At 38.5% G+C, this 21,376-nt stretch overlaps 1 protein-coding gene across 16 annotated transcripts in view; it reads right to left on the bottom strand.

Annotated features, from left to right (window-relative positions):
* GULP1 (GULP PTB domain containing engulfment adaptor 1) overlaps window positions 1-21,376 on the bottom strand; it is a 244,790-nt gene that overhangs the window by 73,231 nt on the left and 150,183 nt on the right. For all 16 annotated transcript variants that reach the window (XM_045086465.1, XM_045086461.1, XM_045086460.1 and 13 more), the window contains 2 exons: window positions 18,375-18,446; window positions 12,069-12,130 (listed from right to left, as the gene is read on the bottom strand). In XM_045086465.1, the coding sequence (XP_044942400.1) occupies window positions 12,069-12,130; window positions 18,375-18,402 (90 nt within the window). In that variant the 5' untranslated portion in view covers window positions 18,403-18,446. The remainder of the gene's footprint in view (window positions 1-12,068; window positions 12,131-18,374; window positions 18,447-21,376) is intronic.

Raw genomic sequence — 21,376 nt, 5'->3', positions numbered from 1 at the left:
TTTAATGGGGGATATTAATAGCCTTCATCTCACTGGACATTTGTGAAGATTGAGTGAGATGACAGATGTGAAATGCACAGAAAGTTGGTTTATGCACTGCTGAACGCTCTCGTTTTCAATCTGTCTGTTCTCGTATTTGTATGTATCCTGAGTCCAGGTTACCTGGATTTCTGGTAACCAAAGGGTGACACTGGGTTAGTTCTGCCCGAGATGATTTTGAGCATTGTGTTGATTTCTATACTTCTGTTCTCTTCTACACGGCTTAATTTTTGATAATTAGGATTTATCATGTTTACAAAATAATATATTTTCAGCAAATACAGCGCAGAACTAAAAAGTGAACAACTGCTTCTTCCGTGTTTTATCTGTGCTCTCTCTACTTGGAGATGCATTTTTTCTCAGACTATGAGTTGCATAAATTACATCAGATCTCGAGCTCCCAGGGCCTTTCTTTTTACTGCTTTGCTATCACAACATGGAAGTTACAGGAAAGGAGATGTTCCAGTACTGTCTGATGCAAAGACGGAGACAGGACTCTACTTGTACTTTTCTGAACATGATTTTTAAAGGTTCAGAAAAAGGAACTGCTTATTCCGGCAGGAAGAAAAAAGAGAAGATAATAAACACTTTCTTGGAAACTGAAGAAACAGGCACACAACAGGAGACCATTCTTAAATGTAAAAATATGCATAATTGCTATGGAGATGAAATTTCCCATAGTTCATAAGATTAGAAAAAAGAGAAAAATGACTTTAGTTGATTTAAATATATGTATGCACATATTTCTTAAGAGACAAAAGATTACTTCTGCCAAACATCTCCTAAAATGTAAGAACACAGCGGGCTGGAATCCTGGTTTTGTCAGCAGCAGCTCCTTCTCAGAAGCGAACGGCTGATTCTCTTATTTCGCGATACTGGAATCCAGTGACAGAATTCTGGAGCAACTTGCTTCCACCTAGCATCTTTCCAGCAGTACTGGAAATGCAACCATGTAGCCTCTAACAATGCTGATTCAATGTTTAAATCTAAATAATCCCAGAGCCCTGGTATTTCCTGCCGTGTTTTATCTCCCATTACAATTCCTTCTTCATTCCCATTTCTCATTTTTCATAGGTCCTTTGTTCAAAAAGGTTCAGTTCTTTCCTAATTTTCTTATATTTAGCTTATGCTTATTTTAATTACTCACCAAAAAATCAATTTGATAAAAACTTTAATTTTATTTATTTATTTATTTTCACATTTTCAAATGCTCTTCCCCCCAAAACTACAACACTCCCTTAGCTGTGCTTCTGGCCCAGATCCCTAAATTTCATATTCCAGGCTTCAGAATGCCACTACCTGACCCCTCTGAGACCAAATCAGACTTCTCCTTTTTCACATTCTTCGGCTATGAACAAACTTTCTTGTTATTTCACATAGTGCCACACAAATCCACGCAGAAATAGGAACTAAATGGCAAATGTATCTAACATTCAGAGAATTCCCCATTTATGACTAAGTACTCTCCAGCTGAAGTACTTGAAGATAACACCGTAGGCATTTTTCATCGGCGGATTGTATTAATATTAATACCATTAAGCAAAGCAGAATAAGACAAATAAAATACTTTACAAAAGCTTAGACTTTGTGGCCTCCCTGGTGGGGAGGTAAATACACAGACTTCACTTACTCTCCTCCTGGTCGCATCTCTGCCAAAGCCCTGGCTCGTTGTAAAGGATATCCTAGGCACCAACGGACAGACAGGGCTACACGGAAAAACCAACTTCACAACTAACATATATAAAGGGAATACAAGTATACATACTCTGTTTTGTCTTTGGATTCATTCATCTGCTTGCTAAGTAGGTTTTCTCTTTAAAACTGGGAATAGTAGATTGCAATGGAAAGAAAAATGTGCTTAGACCAGATTTGATTTCTAGACTGAATTTTGCTACTATCTTGTGTAAGTTTGAGCCTCAATTTATTTTATCAAGAAAGAGATGTAACTGGAAGATTCCGGAAGTCCTTTTCAATACCAAAAGTCTATGAATCCTTAACACATAGAATGTTTTTTTTTCTTAAGAAAAAAAATGTAGTTTGTAGTGAAATGTTATAAGGAGTAATTAATATGGAATTTTTAGTTTCTATTCAATAATTTCTAACAGCTGTGATAATTTTTAAGAGAATTCTTATATGTAAAGTAAGTTTACAATGATAATCACCTTCAAAATTGTGTTAATTCGATTTACTGTGGTGACCACTTTACGATACACACAGATATCTAATCATTTTGTCGTATACCTGAAAGTAATATAATGTTGCATAAGTCAATATACTGCAATAAAAAAGAAATAATGAGTAAATAAAATTTTTAGAAATAACTATTTCAGTCACCTGAGGAAACTTGGGGAGGACAAAGGAAACACAATTGAGCATCTTTTAAAACAAGCGTATGCTTTTCAGTAATTAGATTTGTTTTATAAATTCATCTCCAGAATTGAGAAATTAGGCGATGTTGGGTGCTTATTGTCATTTCTCTTTCTCTATATATCTTAGTATTTCCTCATGATGAGGGAGCAGGAGGCCGGCTGAGGACAGAGCAGAAGCTGGCGCCCTGCACCCCCTCTGCACCCGCTCCCCTCCCTATGTGTGGCCTTCCTCAGGCGCCCCTGACCGCCATACAACGTTAACTAGTTGACTTGCAGGGATCGCCATCCTGCAGGACAGCAGTCTCCCTTGCTCTACAGATGTCCTAGAGACCTAAACAGGGAGGTTGCCTTATCAGTAGCACAAATTTCCAGAGGCAAATCACTCTCGGTTCCTGAAGCCCTCATGTCTCCCTCCCACCGTACACTGGAGGAGGCTCAGGTAGAAGGGAAGGTGAATGACCGCAGGATCCTAACACCCCACCAAGGATCTCCCAACTATCTTGATGTGAATGGCTGACCTAAAGACGACACTGATCAGGCCACAAGGGCAAGGCCTCCCCCGCACCTTGCAGGCGGTCCCTCGCATGTGAGAACGCCGTGGGAACCTCCCTTCCCTCCCCTTCCCCCACCGCGAGGCATAGAACAGGCCGACCCTCACAGCCCGGGGCAGCAGCTCTTCCTGCCCGCGGGTCCTGTCCCCGGGCTCTAATAAACCACCATTTTGCACCAAAGATGTCTCAAGAAATCTTTCTTGGTCATCGGCTCCGGACCTCAGCCCACCGAACCTCACCTAGGTTCTAGAACTTCATCACTAAGAACATACCAATTATAAAGTCATAATTCAACAAATTTCCCATTATTACTATATTCTTTTTCAGTTCAGCATGAAAGATTTATGGCTTTCCATTCTAAAGAAAACAATGGAAAAATAACATACTACCGCTTTCTATTTTTCTTTTATAGCATGTGTCATAAAGGGACATTTCCAAAGAGTACAAATGCAGAATTATTACCAATATATATGATATAGCATATATCCCTTTTTTAATTGGGAAGAATGATAATTAATGTTCAATTTTTATGCTTAAACTACAATTTTAAAATGTTTGGAATGATTATGTTATACACATATTAGCATTACTAAAAACCAGTTCTAATGTCTAAGAAAACTTTTTAAAAAAGACTCTATAAAAATTTTTTTTGAAATGGTCCCTATGCTTGGAGATTAACTAATTCCAGTTTTGAACAAATGAAATGAATCACGTGGAATGCAGCGGAGATTAACTAAATCCAGTTTTGAACCAATGAAATGAATCACGTGGAATGCAGCAGAGTGCTACGGTTTTTGCTTTTTTGTTCTGATTTGTTTACATCCCGCCCCCCACCATCCACAACCAGCAAATTGCAAATGCTTGTGTTTGTCACGACTCTAAAGCTGCTCTAGAGAATCTTAGGAATCTGTAATCCTAAATTCTTCCAGATGTATTAGCAATACATCTCGTCAACTATAAGGATGTATCTTTTGCCCAAGTTTAGGTGATTTCCACTGGGTTCCAGTTGAATGTTTTCTTTGCTAATTTCCTTTTGTTCGGACACTATACTAGACATTTATTTCTGGGACCCAAATTTTCTTCTGTTAAAAGTCATAAAGCAGTATTAACATTTCACTGAAGGGTAGTTTATCATATACTCACCAAAACTAATTTGAGAAATCATTAGTAAAATAATTTAGTTACATTAAAACTTTTCTTTAACATGACTCATTAGGCCACATAATGTTGCAATTTTTCTCTCTTCATTAACTTTTTACTTATAAAACTCCATAACAGTTTTATAAGGCTTACATGGACTTTCTCATCTTTCCGTATTTGACTTTAAGACCAAGACGATCTTTGGATTTACATCCTGCTCTGGAATGCAATTGTGCAAAACTCAAGGTAACAGGAAAGTCTGACTACGACAGCATTTTTCTTTAACAATCCAAACCTTATCTTGTATATAAACCTACAAGGTCGGCACTGTTGGGTCTCCTGTCCTCACAGGGAAACCCTTTAGTTCCAGGTTGAACTTCTCAAGCTGGCCACTGCAGGAGCACTGGCTGATCTCAGGATTTCTGATGTAAATGCAAAGGATACAACACCTGACATGTACACTAAGAACTTTGTTCTGTTTTTCAGAGAATAATGCAAATGCAACATTATTCTCAAGAGATAATAAGAAGTAGGGCAGCTCCAAAGTTGACAGAACACTGGCTATCGTAAACATATTAATAATAATAACAAGCCTTTGATATACAAGACATTGATTGAAGAGGTTTTTAATATATGAACTCATTTAAGCCTCCTCGCAGTACAATGAAGTAGGTACAATTACTAATCTAAATGAGAAAACTGAAGGATAGAAAAGTCACATAATTGAGATACTAACTAAGAGAGCTGAACTTTGAAGCCAGACACTTTGACTGAGAAGGGGCTGCTCCAACCCTTGAAAAAGGAAGCAGCAACTATGCAGCTGTTCTGATCAAATTCTAGAACCATCCATGGAATTGCTGGGATACAGCCTTGCCACTGTGGGGTACACCTGGGTTCTGATGTCTCTGTACCAATGACCACTGAGCAGGAAGCTCCGGATGGACGTGGTAACGTGTGCAAGGGCAGAATCCTCAAGTGCTACCCACTTACTGCGTATTTCCGATTAGATCTGGTTTTCATGAGGGGGGTGTTTTTGTTCCTTGCTGTTTTTTGTTTGTTTTTGGAAGCCAAATAAGAGCTTGGAGGCTATAAATGTTGAGGACGATCATGCTGTGATGCTGAGAAAGGCTGGCAGGAAACCACAGGACTCCCTCAGTCAGCGAGATACCGAGGGTCACAACTCAGTTAAGCCTTGTCTCGTCGAATGCACCTCCTAGCAAAGGGCATGCTTCACCTCTGATACCTCTAGATAGATATCCTTGAAATACATCATGATCTTTCTTTTTAAACTTGTCCTTGGCATTCATATTTTATCTTTTTGGTCACAATCTAATTAATTTTCTTCTGAAATTCTGTTTCCAGGGCCCCTATCTCCCCAAGGGAAGTTGTAAGTTTTTAAGGTCAAGGTCCATGTTCCCCTTTGTTTCTGATTCCCTCACTCTGAAAACCTGGAACGCAGCACACTGACAACCAAGGAACGCCGCCTCTCTTTACTGCAGAACAGTGCGAAGTTGTATGAACGGTCATCTCGCTAGAACCACATGCTTACATACTTTTAAAAAGCCAGGTATTTCATAAGATAAGTACACCAACCTTTTTTGGGATAATAATACATTTTAGAATAAGACACTTATAAGTAAGTGTTTTGGGGGGCGCCTGGGTGGCTCTGTAGGTTAAGCCTCTGCCTTCAGCTCAGGTCATGATCTCAGGGTCCTAGGATCAAGCCCCACATGGGGCTCTCTGCTCAGCGGGGACCTGCTTCTCCCTCTCTCTCTCTGCCTACTTGTGATGTCTCTCTCTCTGTCAAATAAATAAGTAAAATCTTAAAAAAAAATTTTTTTGTATGAAATATCCTAATGCTTCATTTGAAAAACCATCATTTTGCACCCACAGAATAGTAAGTTTGTTAAAGTAAAAGTTTTCTAGTATTTCACCTTTATAGAAAAGATGGTTCAGCAGGCTCATCAAATGCCTGAGGGGAAGGAAAATTCTATGTTCTTCCTTAAGGGTGATGAAAAAAAACAACCTTAAAATTTCCTTTTAATGTTCTGATCACGGCAGAAATAGAAAAGCTAAGACGCAATCCATCCACCATAGGCCCTACCAGCACCACCTTCAAACTCTACCTGGAGGCCCCCGGCCTTTCTCCTCCACTCCTCCTCAGACTCAAGCCACAGTCCCTTTCCGGGCCTGGGTGCCCGCACGGCACTCCTGAGTGAGTCCTCCTGCGTCTCCTTACAGTTAATTCAATCCTGTTAAAAACGCGTCTCAGATCCTATCTCTCTTAAAACTTCTGCAAACTGAAGGGTTTTCAAGTTTTAAGAGTGGTCTACGAGGCCCTAAAAGAACTACAGGACGCCAGGGGTCCCAGCTGCTCTGCTCCACCTGAGTCTTGGGAACTTCCCCGCATCCCCCCGCGTCCTACAGCGTTCCCACCGGCTGGCCCGGACTGCCCAGTCTCGGCTGGGCGGGGACGCCTGACGCCTGCTAGCCATGTCCCGGACCGCTGTCCCCTGCTGCCATCACATGCTCACTCCCGCATCTTTCAGGTTTTCTTCAGGCTTCTGCCCTCCTCAGAGATCTTCCCGACACTGTGTGTAATACGGTGGCACCCTCCTTCCCACTTCTCCCGATTCCTAGTATCCTGCTCTCTCTGCACTGCAAATTAGTGCAGCCTGGAATACTGTATTAACAGACACTATGTCAATATTATATATACAAACATGCGTATTCACCATATAATATATAAATATTAATGCTATATATCAGTAACAAATAATACAAATCAATATAATAATCCATGTATTAACAAATAAAACCAGCTTTCTTATCAGGTATTTCTGAGAAAGTAGTATTATTTTGTTTATTATATGTAAAGCCCAGGAAGGCAGGATTTTATCTATTTGGCTTACTGATCAATTCCTGTGTTTCTAGATCAGGACCTTGCATATATTAGGGGCTGCATTCCGATGGGTAGCACATGTGTGAAGGAATGAGAGCACAAGTGAACCTACACTTTACTTTGTTTCTCTGTCGTTCCTAACATGCTCACGTGCATATTCAATGCACGTGAGCATGTTATTCATACAACATGCTAGTCAATAAGACGCTACATTCAATGACATGTGGCTGAACGTCCATGTGGATCATCTCTTCTAGAATTTAATGGCTCTTTCAAGCAGCTCCCCTACTATTATTTCATGACTTAAATTGGTTAAATCTGGTGAAGTCTTTGTTTAAACGCAGTGGCTTTCATACTCAATGACTATGAACCACAATTTTATGGAACAATTTGACGTTTACCCATGCATTCTACAAACGTCTTTTCTTTTTCTCTTCTATTCCATTTCATCTTTACATACATGCCTCCCGTGACTCAATTTTTCTCATGAAGCATAACCTGCAGTTTGAAAACATCACTATAGAGTACAGGAGAGGCAGATTTCCCAATGAATGAGTATTAAAGCTGTCACTGCTCATTTAAAAAAAAAAAAAAAAAAGAATGAAGCCTGTACAAAAAAATGCTTCTGAAAGAAAACAATTATTTTATATCCATATAAGATCTGAAATGAGCATACTCTGAATATTAAATGTGAATTTCTGAAATTGAATTTTACAGAAAATGATAGAATGTGGAACTAAAGTATGTTCTTAAAGAAATAACATGAGCAGACAACTATTATTTTCAAAGTGAAAACACCTAAATGTACACATTATTACATGCTTCCCCAGGGAGAATTATAGTTCTTGAACATTTCTGGTAAATTTTTCAGGTTAATTTGTAACTAGTGGATCCCAAAAGTGAATGAAGTGGTAGGAATCTCGATAATAGTATGATCTTTCCCTCTTTTAGCCAGGATGAAAATAGCCATTTTTCTTCTGCATATAAACTATTCCTCTGTTGCACCAATTCCTCCCTTGCAGTGTTTAGCACATCTTTATTTTCCACTGCGTGTTTACCTGTTACCCTCTATAAACACAGGATCACACACTTGGGCCATTAACGTTAACTCCTTCTCTCCTGACCCAAATCAACTTTCAGATCACTAAACATTTATCTTCCTAAAATCCTTAGTTAGTTCCCTACTCAAACTGCTTCTATGGCCATGCAAAGCCTTTCCGGCTTGTCTCTTTAGCTTTGCCCATCATTAGTACCTGCGATGTCAGTGCTATGCGGCACCGTGGACAGCTTATACTCTGCAGCTATGCAATCAAATTCTAGACCTGTATCCCTGGGGATAAAAATATATGTTTATAAAAATTAAAAATTAAAAGAAAAATTCTAACCCAAGGGGCGCCTGGGTGGCTCAGTGGGTTAAAGCCTCTGCCTTCAGTTCAGGTCATGATCCCAGTTTCCAGGGATCGAGCCCCGCATCGGGCTCTCTGCTCAGTGGGGAGCCTGCTTCCCCCTCTCTCTGCCTGCCTCTTTGCCTACTTGTGATCTCTGTCAAATAAAAAAAAAGAAAAAAGAAATCTTTCAAAAAAAAAAATTCTAACCCAAGTGTTGCCACGAAGTTACTTTATAGATATGATTAACATCTATAATCAGTTGGCTTTATGTAAAAAATAGTACAGGAGGGTTTGATATCAATTTCAAGGTCTTGAGAATGGAACTGCTATGTCCCTAAAGAAGAAATTTTACCTGTGGTCAGCTCCTGCCCAAGAACATCCAACCTGCCCTTCCTGATGGCCTGCTGTATGCTTTTCAGACCTGCCTAGCCAGTGCCAAAATTGTGTAACCTGTTCCTTGAGATAAATGTGTGTGTGTGTGTGTGTGTGTGTACACATCCTCACACCTGTTTCTCTGACGCAACTCTGACTGATTAAATACTTCACCATCGTCAGCACTCGAGGCCCCCGCCCAACTCTCAGCACACTGTTGTGACTCAGACCTTGCGGACTCGACTCATCGTCCTTCAGATATCTCTGCATGAAATGGTCACTTCTCCCTTGTTTTGACCTGGAAATTCGAGCTCACTCCCACTTTCACGAAAGGAGAGTCTCACCATTCTCCGAATCTCCTTAGCTTTCTGTTCAGTGACATCGGAATGACCCAGAACATGATCTGACTTCTACACTGCTCACGTCTGTGTGATATTTCCTTAGGACGGAAGGTCCATGAGCCTGTAAGACACATGTCATACAGCTCTGAAGCTTCACCGATATTCAGTGAAGTTTCCGGAACAGCACCTCACGCTATCAGCAACGCAGCGGGTGACTGGTAAATCGAGTGTTACTCTGCACATGAACAACAGCCAATCTCTGAAGCCCCACAGACCTCAGTTTCCAACTTTGGCTCCGACTTACAGGGTCTGTGACAACAGGCAGGTTACTTAATCTTTCAGCCTTAATTTCTCCTACGTAAAACAAAGTTTTCTCTTATGTAAAGATCAATAATCACTATACTAAGTCCTGGCAAATAATAAGTGAGATCATGTACCTGGTATATATTAGAGCCCACTGAAATGTAACTACTTGTAATTACTTTGGAAATGTTATTATGCATTAATTCATCCAATATAGAGAGTCCATTTTTAACTATTTATTTGATTATAAGTGGAGGGTCTTTTTCATACATTTATTAATCTCTCATCTTTATCTTTCTTGTGTTTTTTTTTCTTTACCTTTTTTTTATTACTATTTTTTGTTGTGGATTTTTTAGGTACATTTTACATCCAACATGGGGCGTGAACTCATGACCCTGAGGATCAAGAGTCACACAATGTACAGGCTGAGCCAGTCAGAAACCCCAAGAGTCTATATTCTGTGTTGCTGTTGTTGTGCTAAGGTACATCCAGTGGATACTGGTTTGGTTTACAAGCAGCACGTACTCTAAAGAGATCTAGAAAATTTTCAAAAATAACTACTAATGAGGAGTTCAAAGTGTTCTGCAAAAAAAGGAATTCAGGAAAAAAAAAAAATGTTCTTCACACAGTTGCAACACTACTTGGTGTACCTGACATATTTACCGCTCAGGAGGACGTATCAGAACGGACAAAATCAACTTGCTCCTCCGTAATTTACCAACCCCAGTCTGCGAAGGTGTTTGCGCGCCCTCTCCTTCGTGCAGAATAACTTAGAGCAGCTCTGCAGCTGTGAAGTAACACAGATGACAATCTCTACTCTTCACCCTAACCCAAAAGTCAGGGACAGTTCTCATGAGAATCTTTCAATCCTTTACATCAGAAGGATTCAATCAGAATCTTTCAATCCAGTTTTTCAAAATGAGACATTTCAGTCATATATAAAAATAAGTAATATGTGGTGGTTTCAGTTAAAAGACACGATTCTGGTATGATACATAATATTATCAAAAACTGAGCATGCACTTTAAAATAATAGTGGTTTTCAAAATTAATTTTGTTCTAAAATGTTTTCATACAATTTCTCAACAGCTAACATGGAGAGTATCTGCGGAAGGGAGAGATGATAGTAACTCAATTTTTCTCATGCAGCTGACTAAACTTTTCACACTAAGTCATGGCAATCAAACCTCATGTCACATTAGAGGGAAAGCCCTAAGCACTGCAGTGATTTCAAGCACATTAGCTTTTTTTTTTTAAACGTTTTATTTTTTTATTAACATATAATGTATTATTAGCCCCAGGGGTACAGGTCTGTGAATCACCAGGTTTACACACTTCACAGCACTCACCATAGCACACACCTTCCCCAGTGTCCATAACCCCACCCCCTTCTCCCAACCCCCTCCCCCCAGCAACCCTCAGTTTGTTTTGTGAGATTAAGAGTCTCTGATGGTTTGTCTCCCTCCCAATCCCATCTTGTTTCATTGATTCTTCTCCTAACCCCCCACGTTGCCTCTCAGCTTCCTCATATCAGGGAGATCGTATGGTAGTTGTCTTTCTCCGATTGACTTATTTCGTCAAGCACGTTAGCTTTACACTGAAAATATTTTAGAGTATTTCTTTGCTACAAAGTCAGCAAGAAAAAACGGAGGTGCCACACTCTACCCATCGCACTGCTGAGCAACCATCTGGATGAATCTCCAGATGACCTTATAAACGCTTCTTCCTACTGATTCAGACTCAGACCAGCACTGAAAGAGGTTCTCTATCAAGGAGCACTGACTTTCTGTTCAATATATGTTTTTTAACATTTTTTCTCAAATCATTCCTTATACCTCATCTCATTATATACAGTATACCCAGTACAGAGTTTGTTAATTCATAAGCCCTTAAGTTTTCTTTATAAGAATAATTTTTATCATTTTCTCTTTTTCCCATCCTGTGTCTAAAGGTCAGTTACTTAAGTCTGGCGCACCTGCACGCTCCCCAACACAACTTTCTCTCCTGTGTCTTCCAAGTGTATTCCAATCTATTTCAGATTTCGTGCTCCCTAATTACACAGTAACACCTTTCTTTAAAGACCTTTTCTTTATGGAACATAGATGGCTTTCTTCCATTTACTAAAATGAAGAAAACTAAACACAAGAGTCAAAAAATGTGCTTTTTTCTGTTTTCCTAATAGCTTAAGTTTTGTCTCTTTTTTTGAATGAAAATCGCATTCATTAAAATTGTAGCTCATTTCTCTCCTGATCAGGTTAGTTTTTACATTCGTCTATGCAATGCAACATTAAAATGCTTTCAAAGGAAGCTTATCTGTTGGTGGTTTTATTTCCTACAGGCCATGATATTGCAAATAATTTTAAAGATAGCTAAATTATTTGAAGAGAATACATACATGACAGACTGCAATTATAAAGAATACTCTTTATAATTAAATAAAATAATTGCTTATTTGGAGTGACAGGGGAAAAAAAGAATTACTTATTTGGTGGAAAAAATCACTCCTCATACTATATATTACAAACTTTCTTATGCAAACTTTTTTTTAGGCACCATCTACTGGGAAATGCCAATACATAAACAATCTTTCTTAGATCAATCATGAATTTAATAAGAATAACATAACAAAATAAGTTAAATAAATATCATATAAGCCATTTTACCTTTGCATTATAGGGAATGTAATGTTTTGATAAAGCTTCAGGAGTATGCATCCATGTTTTGTCTGCAATGAAGAATACACAAGGTCAAATTAAATTACATGTTCTGAGGGGGTCATATTTATTCATTAGCATAAGGAGTCTGAAAGGGGTGGGAGCATTTCTAAATCGTGATTCTCTTACTAAACTGAGAAAGACTAACTAGTCAGATAGGAGAACAGTGTAGCTATAAAGTGCTTAGAAGATTCTTTCCTTGATATAAAAGTCACTAGCTTTTCCTTTAAAAAGTATTCAAATAATGAAGTGATACTAAGTTTCTAAAGAATATTAAAAAATAACAACTCAGTGGAAGAAAACGGTACCGATTACATGATTACGTGATGTCTTTCTTCTTTCTGTTTATACTCTTGTGATTTATAGGGTTTTTTAAATTCTCTAATCAATAAATCTTAAATCTTTATAATTTTCTTAGATTTGTGTAAGAGAATATTAAAAATAAATGTGACTAAAAGGATAGAAGATACTGAAAATAATTTGAACTGTATATTATTGCTAGAAATAGAAAAATATTTTTCATTCAACTTTGAATTTTATTTATATAGTGTACACATCTTCCAAAACATTTTGTGGACTGTGTAAGTGGGGAAAAAAGCAAAAAACATTAAACAAATAAAATTAGACCATTTTTTGGAAAGTGCATTTGTCTGTAGTAAACTATTGAAATCTTTAAAAATGACTGTCTCCTTTAGCAGAGTTTTGTGAATATTTTACTCCTCATGGAATTTAAAAATTTAAAATCAATACTATGAACAGAATATAATCAAAGACATATTTTACCATGAAAAGGAGCTAGTAAGTAAGTACTGAACAGAAATAGATTACTAACAAAGTATTTTCAACATTCAATTCAGAACATTTGAAAATGTTAACAGAAACCAGTTTGATATCATTAATATGTTCTCAGACCGGGGGAATAGGAAGACAAAAAGAAAAAGTCCTATGTCAGGAAGGTCAATTATTTTATACCACTTGAAAATAACACACTATATTTATTTTAAACACATTTATGGGGTACAATGCAATATTCATATGAATTTCTAAAACAGAACATAAGGGACTGATAAAAATCCCAAGCTAATGGTGAATTTTAGGGCTATTTCTGACTACTAAAGTGAATATGTGATGGTTGTACTTGTGTGCTGTACTCTGAGAGGTGACACATTCTGAGCTTCAAAAAGCCATATTGAGGGATGCCTGGGTGACTCAGTTGGTTGGACGACTGCCTTCGGCTCAGGTCATGATCCCGGAATCACAGGATCAAATCCCACATCAGGCTCCCAGCTCCATGGGGAGTCTGCTTCTCCCTCTGACCTTCTCCTAGCTCATGCTCTCTCTCACTGTCTCTCTCTCTCTCAAATAAATAAAATCTTAAAAAAAAAAAAAAAAGCCATATTGACATATTGTCGTTGCCATTAATGTGTGAATTTTTTACTTCCTATAAGGATTTTAAATTTAATTACAGTTTTTTCTTTATGACTGCTCCTGAATAGTGATATAATTAATTCAAGAAAAATTTGTACTTATATTTAAGATACAGTCTTGCCCTTGTATATTAAAAGAAATAAATCACAATGCTATACACCAGAACAATAAAAATATCAAAACAAAGACCTACCTTTAGGAAACCTAAAAAAAAAAATCCAATTTCTGTTTTTAACCCCTTAACTCAATTCTTCCCATGTCTCCTTTTCCAAGATACACAGCGCTGTTCAGAAGGACATAAAGTTTAAGTCTGAGTACACGGTTCACTCCAACCCTGAGGAAGAGGGATAACTGCTTTCTCCTGCAGCCAGTACTCTGGAAAGCTGATGACACGACAAGTGACAGTCTTGCATTAAGGTGACCTAGAGAGCGGGCAGTTCTATCCAGCGGGTACTGACGACAGATTAATCCCAGTATGAAATGACCAGTGGGTAAGCTGTAATCACTACAATCACAAGAACTCGGTGTCCACGTGATTGCTCACTGACAGTCTGGAGGACGTACCTCCAGCACAGGCCATACACTTATAAAACCCGAAAGATCTCTAAAATACATCCTTACTGTCCTCCTGGTGTATACTCTGGCAAAAGAAAAAACGGACAGAATAAAACTCTTTATATTAACTCCTATAGATGTGCTGACTTTGAAGAGTGAGTATAGATGATGGTCTCCGGTCATGACCTATGCCCACGAACGCCATCAGATATACAGACATGGTACAGACACAGGAACACAGACATGTGGAACGTGTCCCCTTCCTTGAAATTGAACTGTAATGACTAACTCAAGAGTGAACGGCCATATAAAGGGAAATGCCAACATGTCAAAATATTTGGCAAGTGTCAAACCACCCTGACTGTAACCAATCCAAGTGTTCAGATGCATGTAGATTAAGCGCTCATCAAGGATGATGCAGACCCAGCGCCTGGAGGGGCTCAGTGGGTTAAGCCTCTGCCTTCGGCTCAGGTCATGATCTCAGGATCCTGGGATCGAGTCCCGCATCGGGCTCTCTGCTCAACAGGGAGCCTGCTTCCCCCTCTCTCTCTGCCTGCCTCTCTGCCTACTTGTGATCTCTGTCAAATAAATAAATAAAATCTTAAAAAGAAAAAAAAGAATAATGCAGAAATTTCATTATTATTGTATCACCAGAGCTTAGCACACAGGAAGCACCTTCTCTGAATATATCAAATTTAAACCTAAATGTTGGGTGAATAGATGCATAATGAATGGGTTATAAAAAGGGAAATAATATTTAAATATTGAATCTTAAGCGCTATGCACTGTGATTGTATCTACTCATCAGTAGGTCAACTGGTAAGTTACAGTGTAATTAGTTGAATTATTTAATCACATTTACTCATGTTCAAATTTTATGCTTTTTTACTAAATTATTCAGTTTTGATGTAATGAATAGAATATAGGATTTTAAGAATTCAAAAGAGAAGGCTAACATAGGAAAAGGAGCCATACACTGGGTATTCTATAAGACTGATGACTCACTGAACTCTCCCTCTGAAACTAATAGACTATATGTTAATTAATTGAATTTATATTAAAAAATTAAAAAGTAATCCAAAAAAAGGAGCTACAGAACACATTCATTAAAATTTACTTGATGACTATGAAATTAGACTAATTTTTACAGATCTCTTCAAAATAGTCCAAATAATGCAATTCTAATACACTCAGTCTTTTTTAGACTCTGTACAGCATTAGAGCATTTGCAAAGAAGATCAGTGAAGTCACTAGCTAATTAAATCAAAGAATACCAGAACAAATACGGATAGAAGGGTTGCTAAAAAGAAAACTATATAGATATGTTTGAGTTTAAGAGAACAATGTCTTTGCCTTCAGCTTCTGAGGTCCACGATGGTTTAGTAAACGTGCACGTGATGACCACATGAGCTGGACACTTTTGAAAGAAAAGATAAACTTCTACTGACTGAAGACCATCTTCTCTGTTTAGAGTAGAATATACAATACTTGCTGATAGCAGCTACCAGAAACACGACTGAATTGTATATTCTCTAGGGGTACAATTACAGCTCCCAATTGTCAAACTATATGGGCATCTCTCACAAAATTCCATTTTTCTATTTCAAATTGAAATTCAATCGAATAGTGGTACTGGTTGAAGCCAGCAGCAGGGGCTCTGAGAGTTCTCCCGTTCCCGACCTCACTAAACGAGAGCCGTAACTGACTGGCGGGTAGAACTTCCAGGATCAAGTTCTAACTTGAAATCAGAGTAAAATATTGATCAATCCTCTAATACTCTAATCTTCATAAGGATATTTAATCATTAGACTCGGGGGTGGAGAATCACAAGAAATTTTTAAAGACAGTGGAGCAAAGCAGGAAAAGAACAAGTGCTTCCATGTCCTGCCTCTGTAAATCACTCCGGCCTTCCCCGCAGCTGGCCTCCCCCTGCCATCAAGTCACACAGACACACAGTGGCCGGTTACTTGGGATTTCTCAATGAAAAACTCCCGCATCGTCTTTAGCTAACGAGAAATTAGAAAATGGGAGTTTCAACTTTAAAACCTTGGGAAAAAAGGAACTGTAAGCAAATAAATAAAGGGTCTGGAAGTGTTTTTTTAAAAATAAGATAATGGGGCGCCTGGGTGGCTTAGTCAGTTATGCAACCGGCTGCTGATATCAGCTCAGGTCACGATCTCAAGGTCACCAGACTGAGCCCCGCGCTGGGCTCTGCGTTTAGCGTGGGGTCTGCTTGTCCCTCTCTCTGCTCCTTTGCTCTCTCTCTCAAATAAATAAATAAATACTATCTTTAAAAAAATAAAATATATGATTAAAGTGATGAGTTGTGATGTAAGAGTTTTATTACTTCATTAAAAATACTTCTATGTCTCATAGGATTATTTCTAGATTCTTTTTCTACCAGTAGAAGAAATTTAAAAAGAACATTGTATTACTTTCAGAATGTGTTTTAAATTGGAATCAAACTACAAATGACAACAAATGTTATTTTTGCCCTCCCCTTATTCAGAAAAATAAGTAAAATAATAAATGCCTAGTTTCTCAGGCTGGAAAACGCCAGAAAGCTCACATTACCTAAATCCCTTCTGAATACATCACTCCTCTGTACCACAGCCAAACGCTGAGGACTCCGCACTTCCATAGCAAAAAAAGTTTGTGCTTCAAGTAATTCCATTATGTTTGCACAACTTTGTTGGAATTTTTTCCTGCATTAAATCAATGGCCTTGTAATTTACACCTATTTGACTTTTATTAAACTTAGTCCCATGACCACATGACATCCTCCAAACACTGAAAGACCACACCAAAGGTTCTCGGGTTCTCAGCCAGCTTCCTGCTCCAGGTTGAAAGTCTTGACATCAACACCCCCCCCCACTCCGCCCCCCACTCCTCCCCCACCCGCCTCGCTCATCGGGTGTGTTACAATGTGTCGATCAATCCTTTAAAGTGAGAACACACCCTGCTGAACTCCATGGACTAGAAGAGAACAACCTAGTTTGTGGTTCTGGGCTATTCATTTCATATAGTAGAAAATTAACTAGAACCTTTGATAACCACACAGTTCAGACTTAATTCTTCGGCTATTTTTTACCCACATGGCACTTAAGGTGGCGCCTTCCAAATAATGAAAGTTTATAAATAAGAATGAAAGTGTTAGATTTTCTGGATCCACGTTCATCAATTTACAGTATCTTATTAAGTTTATGGTGCGGAAAATAAGCTAACTGGTCATTTCTCCCCCACGTATCTGTTAATTCCACCATATCGGTTTATCTCTTCTTGCTTACGATCACTTATAAAATTGAGTGGCATTGTTTAATTATCCTCTCCCACTTCAGTGACAGTGTATTAAACAGGACAGATCCCTGTGTACGTCACTGAATAACTTCTTACAGAAAGATAAGAACAGGGCACCTGGGTGGTTCAGGCAGTTAAGTATCTGCCTTCAGCTCCAGCTCCAGTCATAATCCAGAGGTCCTGGGATCGAGTCCCACAGCCAGCTCCCTGCTCATTGGGGAGCCTGCTCTTTCCTCTGCCTCTACACCTCCCCCAGCTCACTCTCTCTCAAATAAATAAAATATTTCCAAAAAAAAAAAAAAAAGCAAAAAAAGACAGACAAGGATACATTATTTTAACTTCACTGAGCTACATAAAACTATCAAACATTTCAATCGTTCCTATGAGTATATCATGAAATATTTGTCAGATGCCATGTTTTACTGCCCCTTAAAAAAATAACATTTAACTAGCTGTTTCTTTCATTCCTATGCTGATAATTATGATATATTACATTTATATTTATTTTACATCAAAATCCTAAAGTTATTTTGGCCTTGTTGCTATCAGCCTACTTATCATCAACCCTCACGTATTATGCAGTAAACAGGGAAGCATATGCACACATACAAACGTGATTTTAAATCATGGGACCCTCAGACACGCCCACAAGTCGAGTATTGTATGACTACACAATCCAGGAGGACTAGTTTCAGATCACGTTATTTTTTGCAGTTTCGCACCACAGAATAAAATTGCCAGGCAACATGCCGTTATAAACGTATGCTGAATTAAATGTACTAAACAACTCCACTCTCATTAGGGTGATAACCAAAGCTTAATCAGCAATGTGTGCACATTCGTGTTGCTCTGGTCTAACATCATTCCTGAACCATGTGGTTTGATAATAGGAAAAACTGAGTCCTTAGCATCTCTGTCCGATTTTCACAGTGATATTGAGTTGACCCCCAGGCCCTTTAAATGGGCACCACTTACCTTTCTTCCTGCTGAAAGCACGGTTCATGATGATCAGCCAAACAGATGTTCAGTTCAATCACACTTTATAGCCTATAAAAAATGACAAAATAGTAAAGCCTAAATAAAGATATGTTGACCAACCTCTTTTGCACATTGCATTGCATAAAATGCAGATGCATTTTCATCATAAAGCCTTTTAAAATGTGTCTTAAATATTTATAAAGAATATTCTGAAATGCCCCAAAAGACGCGGGGTAAGAATAAACTAGAGTACTCAATATTACAGATGGCCGAACAGATAAGAACAGTATCTCAAATAAATTTCCTCTGAAGTTCATTAATCTTCTTGTCTTTTTCTTGTTGTACATCTATCATTAATTACATTTATCTGCAAATTTTAGGAGAAAGAAGACTAATACTTTCAGCCAATAGTTAAGAGACGTGGCACAGTTCTGAGCAATGATTAACAGCAGTAAAGAAACAGAAGTTTTGATTATCAAGTGGCAGTCGTGTCCCTCTCCAGCCAGGCTCTGCCGGGCAGCCCTGTGCCCCACAATGCTCTGGGCAGCTGCTGCCCGAGCTGTTCAAACAGAGATCACGGTGTCCTACCCCAGGATGAAACCAAGGAGGCAGCCGTGATGAGCTCTGAATTTGCCTTTGGGATCATTTATCCCTAATCTTGAAGAATAATGCACGCTCACAGCAAAATAACTATGTTGCAGTCCTACAGGATCTACGAAGCCCAAAAACCTGCCTTCATTTCATGCCATCTCCATTCCCTTCAGCTGAAACTGGCCAAGGGTTGTTTCCCACAACCTTAGTATTCTCTGCTATGTGAACGGGCTGAGAATTTTCCAAATCTTCAAGTACTGTCTCTTTTTTATCTTTTTAAGACTTTATTTATTTATTTTTGGGACTGCGGGAAAGCACAAGCAAGGGGGAGGGGCAGAGAAGCAGACCCAGGTGCCTGTATCTCTCTCTCTCTCTCTCTCTCTCTTTTTAAAATAATTCCTTTTTCAGTTGTTCTTCTTCCACATGTTAGTATAATCAGTCAGAAGGCACCAAGCCACTCTTTCAACACCTTGCTTAGAAATTCTCTCTGCTGGGATGCCTGGGTGGCTCCGTCGGTGAAGCTTCTGCCTTCCTCTTGGGGTCCTGGGATCGAGCCCCACCTCGGGCTCCTTGCTCAGAGGGGAGCCTGCTTCTCTCTCTGCCAGTCCTCTCCCTGCTTGTGCCCTCAATCACGCAGGCCCTCTCTTGGACAAATAAATAAATAAAATCTTTTAAAAAAAATGTTCTCAGATAAATACCAATTTCATTAATTGCAAGTTCTACCCTCCATAAAATTACTAGAACACAAACACAACTCAGCCAACTTCTTTGCCCACTTCATAACAAGAAATACCTCTCCTCCAAGGTCCAGTAACACGTTTTATCTATGTTTCTATCTGGAAATCCATCAGATTCCCATCCACACATCTACCAACACTCTGCTTACAATTATTTATGCATTCTTTAAGAAGCTGGAGGCTTTTGAGCTCTTCTCATTTCTTTCTGAACTCTCACCAGAATTGCCTGGAGCAGTATCACAGTGATCACCTTCTTCTAGTAGCACCTCAACACTCTTCCAGCTTCTACCCATCATCTAGTCCCAAAGCCGTGTCCACATTTTTGGATATTTGTTACAGCAGCACCCCACAGTCAGCTTGGACTGCCATATAAAATACCGTAATGGCATGACATAAACTACAGAAATTTTTAACTTGCAGTGTTGGAGGCTGGAGGTTTGAGATCAGGTGCCAGCTAAGTGAGGTTCTAGTGAGGGCCCTCTTCATGGCTTGCGGGACACAGCTTCTGGCTGTGACCTCACATGACCGAGAGGGACAACCCTCTTGTGTTTCCTCTTTTCATAAAGATACTACCCATCACGGGGTCATCCCCTAATGACCTCATCTAAACCCAAGTACCTTCCGAAGGCCCCATCTCCAAATACCACTCTGGGGTTTAGGATTTCGACTTGTGAATTTTGGGGGTATACCAACATTTAGTGCATAGTATTTACAAATCTATATAGCAGTAAAACAAGGAGAGAAATTAATCTTGCTAATAAAATCATTTTTACAGTCTAATTACTGGTATTTCTGTTCAGGCATTTCTGCTCCCAATGAAGAATTAAAACAGTTAAGAATTAGAACTCGGGCTCTCTGTCTCTCTCTCTCAAATAAATAAATAAAATAAATACAAAAAAAATTATAAAATATTATTACCAGGCTTAGATAATGATACAATCATATCACATATCACTCTTCTATTAACCTCACACTTCATTTACCTTCTCATGATTATGCCATTAATACAAGAAAGGCAGAGAATATGTTTAAAAAACTAAAACACCAAAATGATTATGTCATTTATACTAATGATATAATATGGTTTCTTTTCTATAATGTAAAAGATATAGATGTAATGATTGAAATTACTGTATTTATTATAAATAATATATTCATTCAGAAATCATTTTTAATTACCAATGCCAACCAATCTGTAAGGAATGAAGGGAATACAATACAGACAAAATATATTTTGTCTCATCCCAAAAGTTACTTTTCATCTAGAACCCAACAGACATGGTTATTGATTGATCATATCCTGAGATGAATAAGTCAAGATAACAAACTAGCACAAAAGAAACATAATTATCCAAATGTAAGGTCTAATTTCTCCAGAAAAATAAAATTACCTGGAAGCCTATTAATCAGCAGATCAAATTCAGTATGTCTCAGGTAGACATTTTCAACAATAGTAGATTGTGAAATATAAAGATGGAGTTTAATACCACATAATTTTAAATTTCATGAAATTGTGTGTATTTTAAAATTGGGATTGGGAGGGAGACAAACCATAAGTGACTCTTAATCTTACAAAACAAACTGAGGGTTGCTGGGGGGAGGGGGTTTGGGAGAAGGAGGTGGGGTTACGGACATTGGGGAGGGTATGTGCTTTGGTGAGTGCTGTGAAGT

This window comes from Mustela putorius, unplaced genomic scaffold, assembly GCF_011764305.1.
Source record: "Mustela putorius furo isolate JIRA1106 unplaced genomic scaffold, ASM1176430v1.1 tig00000992_pilon_pilon_pilon, whole genome shotgun sequence".
NCBI lineage: Eukaryota > Metazoa > Chordata > Mammalia > Carnivora > Mustelidae > Mustela > Mustela putorius.
Note: the sequence above shows the minus strand (reverse complement) of the source record. Positions and strands in the feature narration are given on the sequence as shown.